This window comes from Nicotiana tabacum, chromosome 21 (assembly GCF_000715075.1).
Source record: "Nicotiana tabacum cultivar K326 chromosome 21, ASM71507v2, whole genome shotgun sequence".
Classification (NCBI taxonomy): Eukaryota; Viridiplantae; Streptophyta; class Magnoliopsida; order Solanales; family Solanaceae; genus Nicotiana; species Nicotiana tabacum.
Genome location: NC_134100.1, coordinates 8,738,613 through 8,758,247, shown reverse-complemented (window position 1 = coordinate 8,758,247; position 19,635 = coordinate 8,738,613). Strand labels below are relative to the sequence as shown.

The 19,635-nt window shown below is 36.4% G+C and overlaps 1 protein-coding gene across 1 annotated transcript; it reads left to right on the top strand.

Annotated features, from left to right (window-relative positions):
* The first annotated feature begins 11,661 nt into the window (after positions 1-11,661).
* Positions 11,662-14,935, top strand: LOC107774488 (iron-sulfur cluster assembly SufBD family protein ABCI8, chloroplastic-like). The gene is made up of 2 exons (XM_016594035.2): positions 11,662-13,198; positions 14,456-14,935. The coding sequence occupies exons 1-2, from the start codon at positions 11,777-11,779 to the stop codon at positions 14,672-14,674; spliced, it is 1,641 nt and encodes a 546-aa protein (XP_016449521.1). The 5' UTR covers positions 11,662-11,776; the 3' UTR covers positions 14,675-14,935.
* The last annotated feature ends 4,700 nt before the right edge of the window (positions 14,936-19,635 follow it).

The window sequence follows — 19,635 nt, the reverse complement described above, 5'->3', positions numbered from 1 at the left end:
ACAAAACCCTAGCCTTTCTTTCCACTATAAATATTCTTATAATCATTCAGCTAAAATGAAGTCTTTTGGCCCCATAAAAATCTAGTGCTATTATCAATCTTTTAATCTCATTTTTTGCTCTAAAAAATTGAACCTTTTTTTTTTGAGTAGTCCGTCCGGAGCACAAAAACCCAGTTCTCTGCCTCATAAATATGTGCAAGTAGGCGTTTGCTCGTGTTGGATGTAAGTGATCACATATGTTGCTCGACCAATATAGCGTGGTCCTTACATTCAAGGCGAGTAAACGACTAGTTGGCAGTGCATTTGATTCAACTATTCACGTTGGCCTAGCTGTTTCAGATATGAGCAAATACATTTGCATCACCTTTCAATGTAATGTGACGCATATACTCAGTTATATAATGTTGGTTCATCTTTAATTCAGGTTTCTAAGTAGCTTTTGTTTGACCTTTCTGTCAAAAAAAAAAAAAATGAAGTCTTGTTCTAGTATTTGGGAAAATAATTGTGCATATTTGAATTTGAAATTGGTAAGGGAAATGTACGCTGTAAACTAGTTTTAAATAACTAACTACTAATACATGGTATAACACCACTTTCAAAAATATAAATCCCTACCATTTTTCATAAAAGCATACCAATTTAAGTTTTAACTACATAATTTAACACTTGTAAAAAACTTTGTAGTATTTACACCATCCATGTAATTAGTAAGTAATAAAATCAAAACGTATTCAACAAATTGTTGGCTACAAAAGTTCACAGCATCTCCATAATGGTGGAAGCGAAGGAAAATGTACATGAATATGTGTGCTAGGCCTTAGTCCTTTTCTCACTCTATGTGATTCATTCCAAAATTTTGGAGTCTAATCAAATTATTTACGAGCATTTCTTTTTTCAATTTAATCATTTGAGTTCAATGGTTGTGGAATGGAGACTTGGTATAATCTTTAAGAATGACAAGTTGTGTGTAATTAATGTTATGTTTAGGAGGCAAAGACAGGTATTCATAGTATCATTAGTATCTATTAGGATACTAGTTATTACTCCTATTATTTATTAACAGACACAATTTGAATAGACTTAGGTTATTATTGGACTAATTCCTGTGAACTTGTGGTCCGGCCCTTCCCTGGATTCGCGCATAGCGGGAGCTTAGTGCACCGGACTGTCCTTTTTCCTATGAAATTGTCATATAAGAAGAGCTTATAAGCTCATAATCATTAGAGTTACCTTGTTAGGTTTGCTTGTTAGAGTTGTCTTAATGATTATATCCTATTAGAGTTTTAAGTTACACTTAACAGTGTAGAAATTTTTCACACTATCATGTAATTTAACCTAAAATAACAGATAAATCTTAATAACAAACATGACATGGTAAACTGAACAATATAATAATAACCTGCCATTGCAATTACATTGAATTGATAGTGTAAAAGTGTTAGATGGCAGTATAAGAATCCTAGAGCTAAACAAATTCATGAATGAGGGAAAATCTGTTCAGCTAGCAAAGGCTGCAAGTAAAGGTGAATGAAAATAAAAAAAAAGGGCACCCCGGTGCACTAAGCTTCCACTACGTGTGGGATCCGGGGAAGGGCCGCACCACACAGGTCTATTATACGCGGCCTTACCCTACATTTCTGCAAGAGGCTGTTTACATAGCTCGAACCCGTGACCTCCTGGTCATATGGCAGCAACTTTACCAGTTACCTGTTTTTCAGAACAAAAAGAAGAAGAGAGACCGAGTCAAAAACATTGGAACATTACATGCAAAACTCTATTTTGCTTGCACAGTCCCATATAAACAGTTTTCCTAGTTCTTATACTCAGTTTTCAAGGATGGCTATTAGTTTGAGTTTCAAAATTTGCTGCATAATCAGATTTTTCAGTGTCTGCATCTTCTGGCTGTGGTTCGCATTGTGAAGCTAACACAACTTCATCACTAGGATCAGTTGCTTGCTTCCTTTCATGTGATGATTCTTGATTTCCTACAGCCTTAACTTCAGTTCCAATATGAGTACTTTGTTGTAGTTCCTTGATATTTGTAAAACTTTGCTTTTCCATCATAAAGTCCGTCGATTTACTGATTGATTCTTGAGGCAAAACTTGATTGTCTTCAGTAACCAGAACTTGATTGGGATCAGGATTTGGTTCCTCTTGTGCAGATTCAACAGCTTGAGGCATGTCATCAACAAAATGTAGTTCAAAAGATGAACTTTTCACTTCATTGTAAATTGGATCACTTAGTTGGACTTTACTTTCTGCTGCTAGTGATTCTTGGGCAACAGAGTTAAGTTCAGAAAATGGAGGATTTTGGTGGGGTTGAAAATCTTGATTCCCTTGTCCAGTTTGTGACAACTCTTTCGGCTGAAGCTCCGGATTAACTATAGGAAGTTCTTGAGAAATGAAGTTGAGTTTCTTTAGTTCACACTGAACAAACTCTTTTGGCTGAAGTGGAATTCCAAGATTGGACTTGTTCTTCTCCACTTCAGATTCAACCTGCTGTTGATGATCTAAATCCATTTCTTGAGACTTATCGACAACATTATTATGCTGAATCGATTCGTTTGAGCTGTTGAGACTAGTATAAACTAGAGTACCAGGCTGAATTATTGAGTCCATTAGTTGATTTTCACACTCTTTGCTAGTTTCCTCACTAGCTTTTGGTTCCAATATGGATTCTGAACCTACATATTTACCTTGTTCTGCATTTAACTTGGGACTTTCTGATTGATTCGCGACTTCAAATACTTGCATCACCTCATCTTGTTCAACCATTATAAGGTTTTCCAATATAGGTATAGATTGGGATTGAATTTTGAGTGTTTGATCTGGATTAGCATGTTGATTAGTAGGTACTAATGTAGCATTTGACATTGGCTCAGAAGGTAAATCTTGTCCTGGAGACACATTCAACTGCTTTTCAAGCTGATTAGGCTTATCGGTACGATTATCTTGATCTAGAAGTTTTATGACTTGACTTCTGTGATACATTTTAACTTGTGGGGCAATGTCATTTGCTGCTGTAATGGGAGAAAATTGCCCCGGCTCAAAGACTAATCCGCGGAATGTGTTGGCATTGTTACCAATATTTATAGAAAGGAAATAGCCTGCATCAAAACAACCATCAACAACACCAGAAACTATTTGCCCCAGCATGTTTTCACTAGTGCTATCTTTTTGGCTCATTTCAGCATGTTGTTGAATTTTGTTACTGTTTTCAGTTGCTGGTGTTGTTGGAGTTTGCAGCATCACTCTTTTAGCAAGACCTCCATCTTTTCGAGGACGACCACGCCTTCGCTTTGCTGGAGGAATTGTTGGAGCAGTGTGGTGATCATGTTTATTTTGATCATTCATTATATGTAACTTGCTGCAAATCCTAACCTTAGTCTGGTTTTCAGGTACTTCACACTGCATATAATAGAAGGCACAATATTTTTCTATCAGGTCTAGTATCACAAACACATGGACTCGGATAAAAGATTCAGACAAAACTGTGACAAAAAACATATAGGAAATGAGATGTCAATCCTTTGTTTATTGCTGCCTAAAGAGGGCAGCCCGGTGCACTAAGCTTCCGCTATGCACGGGATCCGTGGAAGGGCCGGACCACAAGGGTCTATTATATGTAGCCTTACCCTACATTTCTGCAAGAGGCTGTTTTCACGGCTCGACCCCTGACCTCCTGGTCATATGACAGCAAAATTTAGATGTTTATTGCTTTCAAATCATCTTAAAATTTCAAACTAACAAAATTATATCTAAATACAAGTTTCATTAATTTGCATAGTTATCAAGTTTTCAGAAGTGGTGCATATTAGTTCATTCCAATGGAATCAGTCTATATCTAGCAAAATTACAAATCACAAGCAAACTAAAACTCATCCATACAAAGTTACATTCCATTATCAGTGGAACACACTTTTTAGGTGAAGTCTCAAACTTAAGAGAATGATCTGTTTAGTAATCCTTTTAAGTGAAGTCTCAAACTGAAAAGATGATTTCCTCTTTTCCTTTTGATTTGGTATATACTCCATAATGTATTCCATTAAGTTAAATTATACATAATATACACCATTTTTAAATACTCAGAGGACCATCAATATATCAGGGCAAAGATCACTTTTAACCCGCGGCCGAGACTATTTATATAGCCGCAAATGTGTATAACATATATTTCTTGTATATAACATATAGAAATGTGTGTGTATATATATATACAAAAAATATACATATTTTTGGCTGTTATTTAAGAGCGGCTATAGAGTGTCATTTTCCAATACTACTCATACTCTATCCTATACATTAGGGACCATTTGAGTTAAGTCTCGAACTTAAGGGACTATTTTGGGTTTTTTAATAATTTTACGCCCGGATAAGGTTCTAAACGTCGTAGCTTTGACTCAAACTCTATATAAATATCAGAAGTTTACCCATAAATAAATATAAATAATAGATTGTGAACCCATTAAATCAAATGTGATGTGGTAGAATGTAGGACTCGAACTCATGATGTTCAAATCCTAGATCCGCCCATGCTTGAAGTAATTGGATCATCCATCAGAAAATCCAAAAAGGAGTTGGTCATTAGTCTTCTCTATCGTTGTTAAACAATTTCTTTTTCATTTCCATGATTATCATTAGCATATTAATTTCCTACCTACCAACACTCCATAGATATCAATTTCTAGACAATAATTTCTTGGATCTTGAAACAGAAGATATAAAAAAAGAAACAATATAACATGTTTTTCACGTGCATGTACGAGAAATGTTAAATCAAGTATACGCATATGAATCTTTGTATCTATTCTTGAAATTGATGAATAATATTATGAATGAGAAATTAAGAAATTGCCTGCTTCTATGCTCCACAAGAATTGGATACTGATCAAACTTCAGCTGCAGATAGAAAAGATCTTGTTTTCGAAAATGAATCTATTTTCTCCCTTGTTTTTTGAGGTTAATTTCATGAACGATAACTCAACTTTTATTTTATCGCACTAAAGTCACTGAAATATGTTTTTTCTAAAAACAATTACTTAATTTTATCTAAGTTTCGGGAAAGTCACTAACTTTTTTTTGTAACGAAAAAATCATGTAATCTTGACTATTGTACTTAGGTAAAATTGAGTAACTTTTTGGTTACAAAAGTATTTTAATGATTTTGGTGCATTGATATAAAAGTTGAATGACCTAAAATTAAACCTTATTTCTTTTTAGGTAACTACCTTTTTGGAAGATAGCTGAAGAAGAAGTCAAGGTGCTACAATTTGAAGAATTCTCAAGATTACAGAAGGAAGGGCTTGATAATAACTTCTTTCTTCTTTATTCTACAATTTTATAAGTATCATTATTTGTTAGATCAAGAATGTGTTTTATGAATTCTTGTTTTATGGTCCTAAAAAAAGAAAAAAGAAAGAAAAGAAAGTCATTAGGTCGTTTTTACGAGCTCACAAACTTTTAGGCGATTCGGAGCCCGTCACCCGAATTCATAAAGATGACGTGGACATTAGCACATGTAAAATTGGAAATCATCCTGAATTTCTGTTTAAAGGTCTTAAAACGCCAAAAAATGAGGAATGGTCATGGCGAAGCGATGATTATTGTTCATTAGGTCATTTTTTATGGTCCCAAAATTTTTTAGGCGATTTGAAAACCTTCTCCCAAATTCATGAAGATGGCAAGGACTAATGCACACGAAAAACTGAAAATCATCTTGAATTCATGTTTATGGCCCTAAAACGCCAAAAAACGAGGAATGGTCAAGGTGAAGCAAGTCGTTTCCGATGGGCCCAAAAAAATTTAGGCAATCTAGGGCCCGTCGCCTGAATTCATGAAGATGTCGTGGACTTTAGCACGCGAAAAATTGAAAATCACCCTAAATTTCTATTTTATGGTCCTAAAACAACAAAAATAAGGAACAATGATGGCGAAGCAATGAGTATGTTCATTAGGCCGTTTCTGATGGATCTACAAAATATTTGGCGATTCTGAGCCCGTCGCCCAAATTCATGATGATGGCATGGATATTAGCACATAAAAATTAGAAATTGTCCCCAGTTCATGTTTTATGGCCCTAAAATGCCAAAAAAAGAGGAACGGTCATGGAAAAGCAATGACTATTGTTCATTATGCTTGTCCCACAAACTTTGAATGCGATTCGGAACCTGTCGTCTGAATTCATGAAGATGGTGAGGATATTAACACATGTAAAATTAGAAATCATCATAAATTCCTATTTTATGGCCCTAAAATGCCAAAAAATTAAGGAACGACCATGATGAAGCAATGACTATTATTCATTAGGTCGTTTCTACTGGGCCCATCAAATTTTTGGCGAATCGGAGCCCGTCGCCCGAATTAGTGCAAATAGCATAGACATTAGCGCACAAAAAATTGGAAATCGCCCTGAATTCCTATTTTATAGTCCTGAAACGCCAAAAATAAGAAACACTCATGGCAAAGCCATGACTATTGTTCATTAGGTCATTTCTAATGGGCTCACAAATGTTTAGCATTTCGAAGCCCGTCACCCGAATTCATGAAGATGACGTGGACATGAGCACACGTAAAATTAAAAATCATACTGAATTTTTATTTTATGGTCCTATAACACTAAAAACGAGGAATGGTCATAGCGAAGCAATGACTATTGTTCATTAGGTCGCTTCTGACGGGCCCACAAACTTTTAGGTGATTCGGAGACCGTCGCCAGAATTCATGAAGATGTCGTGGGCATTGCACACGAAAAATTAAAATCATCGTGAATTCCTATTTATGGCCCTAAAACTTCAAAAAACGAAGAACGGTCATGGCGAGACAATGACTATTGTTCATTAGGTCAATTTTTATGGGGCCACAAAATTTTAGATTATTTGGAGCTAGCCGCCCGAATGCAAGAGGATGACGTGGACATTACCACAAAAAATTGAAAATGGTGATGAATTCCAATTTTATGGTCTTAAAATGCCATAGAACGAGGAACGATCATGGCCAGGTAGTGAGTATGGTTCACTATGTCATTTCTTATGGGCCCACCAAATTTTAGGCGATTTAAGACCAGTCGTCCGAATTTATAAAGATGGGATAGACATTAGCACACAAAAAATCGAAAATTGTGTTGAATTCCTGATTTATGGCTCTAAAATACCAAAATTAGAAACGATCACGGCGAGACAATGAATATGGTTTATTAGGTCATTTCTGGGACCCATAAAATTTTAGGCGATTCGGTACCGGTTACCGAGTTCATGAAAATAGCGTGGACATTACCACACGAAAAATCAAAAATCGTGCCGGATTCTTATTTTATTACCCTAAAATACCCAAAAATGAGGAACGGTCATGGCAAAGCAACAACTATGGTTCATTAGGTCATTTTTTATGGGCCCACAAAAATTTTAGGCGATTGGCGGTCGATCGCCCGAATTCGTGAAGATATCATGGATATTAGCACCCGAAAAATTTAAAATTATGCTGAATTCTTATTCTTATGGTTACATAGGTCGTTTCTGATTGGCCCACAAAATTTTAGGCGATTTGAGACTGGTCGCCCGAATTCATGAAGATAGCGTGACCATTAGCACACGAAAAATCGAAAATCGTGCTGAATTCTATTTTTATGATCCTAAAATGCTAAAAATAATAAACGATCATAGCAAGGTACCGACTATTGTTCATTAGTTCGTTTATGATGGGCCCATAAAAGTTTAGCGATTCGAGGCCAGTCGCCCGAATTCATAAAGATGTCGTGGACATTAGCGCATGAAAAATAAAAAATTATGCCGAATTCCTGTTTTATTGCCCTAAAATGCCAAAAAATAAGGAACGATCATGGCGAGGTAATGACTATGGTTCATTAGGTTATTTCTGATGGGGCCCACAAAATTTTAGGCGACTCGGGGCCGTTCGCCCAAATTCATGAAGATGGTGTCGACATTAATACACGAAAAATCGAAAATCGTGCTAAATTTCTTTTTATATCTCTAAAATGGAAGAAAATGAGGAACTGTCATAGCGAGGCAATGACTATTATTCATTAGGTCGTTTCTGATGGTCCCACAAAATTTTAGGCGATTCGAGGCCGATAGTCCTAATTCAGGAAGATGACGTAGAAATTAGCACATAAAAAATCAAAAATCCCGCTGAATTCCTGTTTAATGACCCTAAAATACAAAAAAAAAAGGAAACAATTATGGAGAGGTAATAACTATTGTTCATTGAGTCATTTCTGATGGGCCTTCAAGGCCGGTCGCCCGAATTCATGAAGATGTCATGGATATTAGCACACGAAAAGTTAGAAATCGTGTCGAATTCTTATTTTATGGCCTTAAAATGCAAAAATACGATGAAATGTCATGGAGAAGTAATGATTATGATTCATTAGGTCGTTTCTGATAGGCCCAAAAAAATTTAGGCGATTTAGAGTTGATCGGCCGAATTCATAAAAATGGCATGCACATTAGCACACGAAAAATCAGAAATCATGCTGAACTCCTGTTTTACGGCCATAAAATGCTAAAAAATGAGGAACGACATGGCGAGACAATGATTATGATTGATTAATATATTTCTGATGGGCCCACAAAATTTTAGGCGATTTGGAATCGGTCGCCCTGATTCATGAAGATGGCATAATCATAGCATACGGAAAATCGAAAATCATGCCGATTTCCTATTTTATGGACTAAAGTACCAAAAAAATGAGGAACCGTTATGGTGAGGCAATGACTATTATTCGTTAGGCCGTTTATGATAGGACCACAAAATTTTAGGAAATTCGAGGCCGGTTGCCCGAATTCATGAAGACGGCGTGAACATTAGCACATGAAAAATCGAAAATCATGTTGATTCATGTTTTATTGCCCTAAACGTCAAAATACGAAGAATGGTCTTGGCGAAGTAATGACTATGGTTCATTAGGTCATTTCTGATAGGTTCACAAAATTTTAGTCGATTCAGGGGCCGGTCGCTCGAATTCATGAAGATAGCGCGAACATTAGCACACGAAAAACCAAAAATTGTGTTGAATTCCTATTTTATAGCCTCAAAGCGCCAAAATATAAGGAGCGATCATAGCGAGACAATGAGTACGATTTATTAGGTCATTTCTAAAATGCCCACAAAATTTTAGGCGATTCGGGACCGATCACCCTAGTTCATGAAGATGGCATGGATATTAGCACATGAAATATCTTAAGTCATGTTGAATTCATGTTTTATGGCCCTAAAACGCCAAAAATAGAGGAATGGTCATGACGAGGCAATGACTATTGTTCATTAGGTCGTTTCTGATGGGCAGACAAAATTTTAGGCGATTTGGGGTCGGGCACCTGAAATCTAAAAGATGACATGGACATTGGCACACAAAAAAAACCGTGCTGAATTCCAGTTTTATGGCCTTAATATGCCAAAAAATGATGAACGATCATGGAGAGACATAACTATGGTTTATTAGGTAATTTCTGATGGACCGACAAAGTTTTAGGTGATTCAGGACCGGTCGCCTTAATTCATGAAGATGGTATGGACATAACACACGAGAAGTTGGAATCGTGCTAAATTCCTATGTTATGGCCCTAAAATGCCAAAAAAATAAGAAATGGTCACAGCGAGGCTATGACTATGGTTCATTAGGTCATTTTTATGGGTCAATAAAATCTTAGGCGATTCGGGACCGATCGTCCGAATTCATGAAGATGGCATGGATATTAGCACACAAAAAATAAAAATCGTGTTGAATTCTTGTTTTATAGCTTTAAAATGCCAAAAACAAGGAACGATCATGACGAGACATTTATGAAGATGACTTGGACATTAGCATACGAAAAATATGAAATCATCCTGAATTTCTGCTTTATGTTCCTAAAATACTAAAAAATGAGAAAAATCATCGTATTGTTCATTAGATCGTTTTTGATGGGCTCACAAAATTTTAAGTGATTCGAAGCTCGTCGCCCAAATTCATAAAGATGACATTGACATTAGCACACAAAAAATTAAAAATCGTTTTGAATTCCTGTTTTATAACCCTAACAACAACACATGGCGAAGCTATGATATTTTTTATTAGCTCGTTTCTGATGGGCTGATAAATTTTTAGGCGATTCAAAATCCGTCGTCCGAATTCATGAAGTATAAACTCTATGATAATTATAAAATATTGAGTTATTTCTAGTTCTTATTTTCTACATACTTGCTAGTGGATGAGGTCATTCACGCCTCAATAAGAATTGTAAGGTAAAGTGTAGCTAAGTAGTTGTTGCCAATCTAGTTTTGCGTTTAGGAGATACCTCAGTTGGCTATGAGATCATTCACTCTCGTGAGACTTAGACCTCGTGAGACGTCGGAGGTGCATAGGAATGATCATCTTGCCTAGGCAATAGATGTCACACTATTGTTACTTTTGGCCCCTTGTACTTTTTCTTTGTGGCTATTTCTTTTTATTATTAATAAAATTAGCCCTTGGCATATTGCAAAGTGAATTTTCTTAGAAAAACTACATTTCTCTTGTTGTTTTACTTGTTTGTTTGTTTGTTTATTTATTTATTTATTCCAACCGTCCTAATTTATGTTGAACAAGGGACAAAGTTTATGGAAAAAATAAAAGAAAGAGTTTTACAATTTGTGATATAAAATAAGTCATTAAATATTTATGTGACTATAAATATCTCATTAAGGATAAGTTGAGAAGTTTAAATTAAATTATTTTTAAATCAAAAAATATTATTTTTTAGGTTAAATTAAAATTTAAAAGAAAAGTGTGCTACGTAAAATGCAACAAAGGAACTAGTGAAGTAGAAGGGATGAGGATAGGCCGATAGGGTAAGTTAAATATCCAAAGGAACTAGAAATATGTTGCTTATCTAAAGGAAGAAAAACCTTCAAAAGCAATTTAATATTCCATCCATTTTAATTTATATAAATAATAATATTTAATTAGGTAAAAAGTTTTAAAAAGATGGAAAGATTTTTCAATGTTCCAACTAATCATTATTACACTTGGAACCTTTTAATTGACTTTTCCTTACAAATAAGGAGCAGCTTTTACATGTGTGGGATTTAACAAGAGTAAAATAGGGATAATCCCATTAAATATTTGTCAAATAAACAATGATGTTATTCTTTTTGAATTGACTAAAAATAAAAGAATGGAATATTATACTGTTTCAATTTATGTAAATCTATTTGACTTGACACATAATTTAAGAAAAAGATTTTTAAACTTGTAGTATAAAATAAAACACATGTATTTTATTTGGCAATGAATCATTACATAAAGGTAAAATATTTCCAAATATGAAAAAAAATCATTCTGCTTGGTACGGACTAAAAAGGAAATATGTTCATACAAATTGAAGCGTAAGGAGAATAAATTTAAGTCAGGAAGTAATACATTTCTCAAATATCAATATAGATTTTATCATATTTTATTTATTCCACTAGCACATTAATAAATTTCACTCTAGTCCAATTTGTCTGCAAAAAAATTTACTATCCATACAATTAATTTTGGCAGCTCTACTCTAATATTTAGTCCTAACCCTAAGTGGATATATTTTATAGGAAAAATCCAAAAATTTCATGGCTGAAAAAGAAGGCATGTGGTCAGCACAAGACCCTCTAAAAATCAGCACCACAGAAATAAATAAAACCAACACTAACCTACCAAATATTCCAAAAATAAAAAAATTAAAAGTTGTAATTTTTGATTGTTTGTTCAATACTTCAATCTGAGCTTCTTTCTCTCTTCCAATACCTCCAAAAAGCATTAGTTATGGCTTCTCTTGTTACCAATGGAATCTCCTGTTTTTCTCCTCAACAAATCACTGAACAACCTAAACTACCAAAAGGGTGTCAATTTCTTCAAAAATCAGCTGCACCCAGAAACCCTAATTCAAGAAATTTGAAGGTCAAAGCTGCAGAATTGGCCAACACCACTCTTGACACCCCAGGTAAAGATTCCTCCTTTTCAACAAATGAAATTGACCCACTTCAGAAATTCTTGAAAAGAGACTATAAATGGGGTTTTAATGAAAAAATTGAATCTTTTGCACTACCAAAAGGGCTTTCTGAGGAAACTGTAAAGCTGATTTCTGCAAAGAAAAATGAGCCTAGTTGGATGCTTGAGTTCAGGTTGAAAGCTTATGAGAAATTTATTAAAATGAAAGAGCCTAATTGGTCTGATAATAGGTATCCAGAAATTAATTTTCAAGATATTGTTTATTATTCAGAACCTAAAAAGAAACCAACTTTAAATAGTCTTGATGAAGCTGACCCTGAGCTTATTAAGTATTTTGATAAATTGGGTGTGCCTTTAAACGAAAGGAATCGTTTGGCGAATGTGGCGGTTGATGCTGTTCTTGATAGTGTTTCTATTGCTACTACACATAGGAAGACTTTAGAGAAAGCTGGTGTGATTTTTTGTTCGATATCTGAGGCGATTAGGGAGTATCCGGATTTAGTTAAGAAGTATTTGGGGAGAGTTGTGCCCCCGGAAGACAACTTTTACGCAGCTCTGAATTCGGCTGTGTTTAGTGATGGATCATTTGTGTATATACCCAAGAACACTAGGTGTCCGATGCAGATATCGACTTATTTTAGAATAAATGCTATGGAAACAGGACAGTTTGAGAGGACTGTTATAATTGCAGAGGAAGGGAGTTTTGTAGAGTATTTAGAAGGGTGTACCGCGCCTGCATATGATACTAATCAGTTACATGCTGCTGTGGTGGAGTTGTATTGTGATGAAGGTGCGGAGATTAAGTATTCCACTGTGCAGAATTGGTATGCGGGAGATGAGGAAGGTAAAGGAGGTATTTATAATTTTGTTACAAAGAGGGGACTTTGCGCTGGAGCTAGGTCGAAGATTTCGTGGACACAAGTGGAGACAGGGTCAGCTATTACATGGAAATATCCGAGTGTTTTGTTAGAAGGTGATGAATCAGTAGGTGAATTCTATTCTGTGGCGTTGACTAATAATTATCAGCAGGCAGATACAGGGACAAAGATGATACACAAAGGGAAGAATACGAGGAGTAGGATAATTTCAAAGGGTATTTCAGCGGGACATTCTAGGAACTGTTATCGAGGACTAGTTCAGGTGTTGTCAAATGCAGAAAATGCCAAGAACTCCTCGCAGTGTGATTCAATGCTCATTGGTGATACTGCCGCCGCCAACACTTATCCATACATTCAGGTAGTTGCTCTTTGTGTACTTTAATCTCGTATTCTATCTTAGCTTGATAACAATAAGGCTTGTTTCATTTTTGTTTTGTTGCCACAGCATGCTAGGGTTGCTACTTATAATTTATGCAGTCACACTGTAACCATTTTCATTGTGCTATGGTGACGTTTGTTATGCATGATGCTAGTACAATTAAGTTTTTTAATGACCTTTTTCATAAAATAGACAATGTTTGTATTTCAGCAGCTAACGTCCAAGACTTCTTTTTTTCAAGATCTTAAATTAAAGGAAAAAAGAAATTCTTCCTTAGGAAGTTAGAAATCATCTACAACTATGTTGCATGGACTCTTCAAAATCCCTGTTGCACCTGTGTCGACATGACACGAGTGTAGGTGTGGGGTCCACACTGGATTTGGTCAACTTACTTTGGGTACTTTGACTAAATTCAATGACTGAGAAGTATAGATTGATCAGGTATTTGGTTTGATTTTTGTGTTTATTATGTAATCTATATTTAGTTATATAAAGTATGAAATGCTTTTATGTTATGCCGAGATATCGTATGAATAAAATATTAGGTGTTTTTAAAGAATGAAGTTTAATTAGTTTTAGTTCAATGACTTTAATTAATCGAAACATATGCTTTATATGCCGTAATATACATTTATTGGCCGTATCCCAGCACCCATTTCCGCACTCGGATCCATCTCCCGGAATCCTAAAATTTATGTGATGAAGAATCCGACCCCTTGATCTGCACCCATATTGGATACCCTAACCCGAGTCCGAGCAACATAGATCCACAAGATGAAGAAAGAAGGGGAGAAATTATCTAATTAGTCTTGGGTTGCATTGTTAATTAGTTATTTTAGCTGGATTGCTTGTGGAGTCGACGTGAGTAGAAGAAAGAGTGCCATTTCTGCTCGAGTGTTTCATGGTGTCTTCATTTCAAGTGCATGGCGAAGATTAGATGTGTTCTTGTAATATGTCTATAGATCTTTTTTAAGTATGGATCAAAAGCCATTGCCAATGATGTTCCTATTTATTTATTTCTAAGGAGGTTGAATGAAGCATTGCGAGTACATTTAAAACTTGACGTTAGATGTAGCTAGATCAAGAATTTCAGTAGAAGATTCTTCTGCATGTTAACTATGTAACTTCCTGCTCTAATGTTGAACTGAGATTCTCTGTTCTCAGTTTTGAGTATGAGTTGAGCATTACCTCTGCTTTGCACTATTGCTTCTACTGATGTTATCATCATTTAAACAGAGCAAAAACCCAACTGCTCGGATCGAACACGAAGCTACCACTTCAAAGATTGGTGAAGATCAGTTGTTTTATTTCCAACAGAGGGGGATCGACTATGAAAAAGCGATGGCTGCGATGATTTCGGGGTTTTGTAGGGACGTTTTCAATGAACTTCCTGATGAATTTGGTGCTGAGGTGAATCAACTAATGAGCTTGAAACTTGAAGGATCTGTTGGTTAAGCATAGCATATTTCTGATTTTGACAATAAAGCTGATTGCTAGCTAGTGAAAAAGTTTTGGACTTGGTAGCTAATAATTATGTCATCTGTAAAGTTGTAATATCAGTTATAACAGAAAGTTTGCATCAATTATACACATTGTAAATAATGCATTATCTTCTGATACCTTTGTAATTTATCCCAAAACTTTTTGGAGGTAGATTCCAAATTGATTGTATTGGAGATTAAAGAAATCAAGCTTTAGCAATTAGCATTATTAGTACTTTGAGGTGTAAAGTACTGCTCATAAGCGTTTTTCAGTTGGTGTAAACACTGTAAAGATGTGTTTCAGTTGGTATAAAAAAAGGCGGCAAGGGTGCACAAAGTATCCCGTGTTCACGCAGGGTCTAGAGAAGGGTCGCATCTCATGAAGGCCTAGTGGTCACCGAAGTGAGGTGAGAATCATCAAGTCTCAGATTCAAATCCTATTGTAGGCAAAAATATTAGTAGGTGATTTCCTTGCATCGGTCTAAGCCTTTATAGACAGAGTTATATGTTTTTTGCACATTGATATATAAAAGTGGTTACAAGGTGGATGTTGAAGTGGCCATCAACAACAACAATAACAAAAAACTAGTGTATCCCACAAATAGAGGGTCCGGAAGATATTATGTACGCAACCTTATCTTTATCTTATGCAGGTAGAGAGGCTGTTTCCGCTAGACTCTCGGCTCCAAACAAGCATGCAAATCACATCTGTATAGAGAGAAAATTACAGTATTCTAAAAGTCAGGAAAGCATTAACAAATAGGAAATAGAGCAATCAAAACACAGGCATGAGGTGGCGAAGCATTGGAAAAATAATTTCAGCATAAAATCCTGCTTAAGGTAATACTATATTTGGCTAGAGAGATTAGTCATTGTATAACTGATGCAGCATTTGACTGGCCGTAAAAGAAAAAATAATATCTATATAATTTTATGCAACATTTGGCTGACGATATTAAATGTTATCCACATTGAATTATGTTGTATTAGCAATACGAGGATTAAAGTACGTAAAAATGAAAATACTCTTAAATTAAATAATTCTGGCATAGAATCCGTTCATTACTAATCATGAAATAACAATTTAACTATTAATATTTAAACATCGCAACCCAAAAACTATAAAGCTATTTAGTGGAGTCAAACTGGATGATAGATGCTACACCTAACACCACACTAGTTTACTAGAACTCTTAACTACGAAATTATTCACATATATAATCCTATAACAAATGGTTCTTAAGAAAATAAGAAAATGTAATTGGGTAACAACAGTTAAGAGGCAATTAGTGTCGCGCCCCCTTTTTTCGCGCGAAATCGGGCTTGTGACATTTGGGAGGACAACTCGTTCCCTTTTGGGAATTGGGTTTTGGAATTTGAAGAGTCACCACCTAATGATTAAGTGCATTAGGACACTAAGAAGGGTGTGAGTTTGAAGAACCAGAGTTTGGGTAAGGGCTAGTTTTGGCCATTGATCTTGAGTGATCAACGGTCCAGATTTAAGTGGTAGGTGGGGAACGGGTTGGGTTATTTAAAATCGGGTCGTGGGTTGGGTTAAAATTGGAATTGGGTTGGTTTTAATTTGGGCGGAATTGGGGTCAAATTGAGGTTAAAATTAAAAGGAAATGAGGCTGTAATTGAAATAGAAATAGGCTAAATGTTAAATAGCCAATTTTCTCTTTTATTTTATAAAAATAGCGAAAAAAGACTTTAAAAATAAATTAAAAGTACTGACCCAACTAATAATGCACACATATTAATTTAAAAATATTGAAACCAATTTTACAATTATAGAAATGCTATTAATCTTAAAATAGGCTATAATTGCTTATATGCAATTTAGTCTTTTAAATACCAAATAAATTTGTAAAAATATACAAAAATTATCTTAACTATATTTTGGTATAAATATGGGAATAAAATAAATTATTCACCAAAATGGATAATTTTGGGAATAATTATGGATTTTGTACTGCTAAAATGGATAGTAAATTGATTTAAAAACTCTTCGAAAGATTGGAAAAATACTAAAACACTTGGGTATGCTTATGTATGCATATATATGTTATTTTGAAAGTATTTTATATATAAAAATATATAGGAAAAAATTGGGTATCAACAGCTGCCCCTCTTTACCCGAGAAGGATGAAAGAGTTGCCGGGTAAAGATATAATGGCCAATTTTGACCGAATGAAACGATTTGAAGAATTTTGATCGAACTCTGGTTCCTGAGCTGCCTACATATCCCTGGTCTTACAGAAATCAGGCCATATGTAGTTCAGGATCTATTGGCGGAATATACCGATGGAGATTTCGAAAAGCGGACGCGATGTTCGGGTTGAGAAGGATGGTTGGAGTCTGATAAGCTGCAGGAACTGGAACAAGATCGCCCCTGCTGAGACGGCCGTTGCTAGCCGGTTTACCTGCAAATGAGCATATATTGTGCATAAATTTAAACGTGATGCAAGTTCCCATTGGACCATGAATGCTATCTTAGGACGGTTGGGATGACGTCCTCGGACTATGACGTCCTGGGCCATGAAGCGTATGATAAAGGATTCACAAGCTATGAAATGATGTTCTCGGGCTATGAGAATGATGCCTCCGAATTATGATGCCTTTGAATAATGATATGCAAAAGATAAAATGGGGTTCTCAGGCCATGGCATGGCGTTCTCGGGCTATGCAAATGGTGCCTCAGAACAATGACGCCTTTGGAAAATTTGGCGATCTTTCAGCCCATGAAATGCAGAAGGTGGCGATATTTCAGCTAATGCAAGACGTAAATAAAAGGTGGCGATATTTCAGCCGATGTAAGACGCAAATAAAATGAGGCGATATTTCAGTCATGCAAGAGTGATAAAGTGGCGATATTTCAGCCATGCAGGATGGGGACAAAGCTTAGTCTCGGAAGACAGAAAGGTAGCCTTATGCAATGCAGAAAAATGCAGATGGAGACAGAGCTTAGTCTCGGAAGGCAGAAAGGTAGCCTTATGCAATGCAGAGAAATGCAGATGGAGACAATGCTTAGTCTTGGAAGGCAGAAAGATAGCCTTATGCAATGCAGGGAAATGCAGATGGAGGTAGAGCTTAACCTCAGAAGGCAGAAAGGTAGCCTCATGCAATGCAGAGAAATGCAGATGGAGGTAAAGCTTAATCTCGGAAGGCAGAAAGGTAGCCTTATGCAATACAGGAATGCAGATGGAGACAGAGCTTAGTCTCGGAAGGCAGAAAGGTAGCCTTATGCAATGCAGGAAATGCAGATGGAGACAATGCTTAGTCTCGGAAGGCAGAAAGGTAGCCTTATGCAATGCAGGAATGCAGATAGAGACAATGCTTAGTCTCGAAAGGCAGAAAGGTAGCCTTATACAATACAGAGAATGCAGATGGAGGTAGAGCTTAGTCTCGGAAGGCAGAAAGGTAGCCTTATGCAATGCAGAAAATGCAGATGGAAACAATGCTTAATCTCGGAAGGCAGAAAGGTAGCCTTATGCAAGGAGTAAAAAGGGCAAAATGATGATAGAATTTTCTTAGCTGATAGCGGATCGAGGCATTGCGACTGCTGGGGATACTGTGTCTGCTGGGAGCACTGCGTGCGGATAGCAGCTGTGAGTAAGTGCAACGGTTCTGAGAGTTATATTCCTGATCAATGTGAGTCTCGTGAGTGTATAGTATATTTGATGATTTTGCAACTCAAGTGCCTGCATTCAAAGAAAAATCGTGAGTTTTGTAAAGAGGGGAGGTTAGTTCGTATTCCCGCTAGCTCTGCTTGACCTGCTCGGCTCCGTTCCGATGATATTGGGCGTATCATTGGGGTAGCGTTGTTAAACGAAGCAACTTTGGTAACAGACATGCATGATTTAGTAAAGAAATATGACAATAAATACATAATTAAGAATAGTTTTCTTTAGATGAACTAACAACTGCGACGTGGTCCAAGATACTGCAACTTCTCTCGCTCCGGAATTTTGAGGGTCCTCCTCAAAATTCTGCCCCAGTTTACCGGGCTGCTGCTTCCAACGGCTGCTTGCGTCGAATGGCTGAAATCACTTCGGAATTTTGAGGGTCCTCCTCAAAATTCTTCCCCAGTTTCCAATAGCGGGGGGAAATGAAAATTTTATTGAATTATGACCGAACCCATAGGGTTGCCTATGTATCCCCTATTAAACAGGAATCAGGTCAGGCGTAGTTCAAATTACATCATATGAGGAAAGCATAAAAGTTACATATAGTATCGCTTCACTGCATCTGAATTGATCGGCTTCAACCAAACTTTACCGTCCATTTCTTCAAGTATGAGGGCTCCTCCGGTGAGGGCCCGGTGAACCATGTATGGACCCTGCCAGTTGGGAGAGAAATTCCCTTTGGCTTCCTCTTGATGTGGGAAAATATTCTTTAACACCAGCTGCCCCGATGTAAACTGTCTCGGCTTGACTCTTTTGTTGAAGGCTCTGGACATTCTGTTGTGATAGAGCTAACCATGGCAAACCGCATTCATTCTCTTTCCGTCTATAACTGCTAGTTGCTTGTAGTGACTCTCTACCCATTCTGCATCATCAAGTTCGACTTCCTGTATGATTCTTAAGGAGGGAATTTATACCTCGGCGGGAATGACTGCTTCTGTACCATAAACCAACATATAAGGAGTTGCCCCGGTTGATATGCAGACTGTGGTGCGGTATCCCAATAAGGCACATGATAACTTCTCATGCCACTGCTTATGCTTTTCTATCATCTTCCTTAGTATCTTCTTGATATTCTTATTGACGGCTTCTACAAATCCGTTCATCTAAGGTCTGTAAGCTATAGAATTCTTGTGTTTGATCTTGAAGGTTTCACACATGGCTTTCATCAGGTCACTGTTGAGATTGGAACCATTATCAGTGATGATTGACTCCGGAATTCCGAACCGACAAACAATGCGGTCGCGGACAA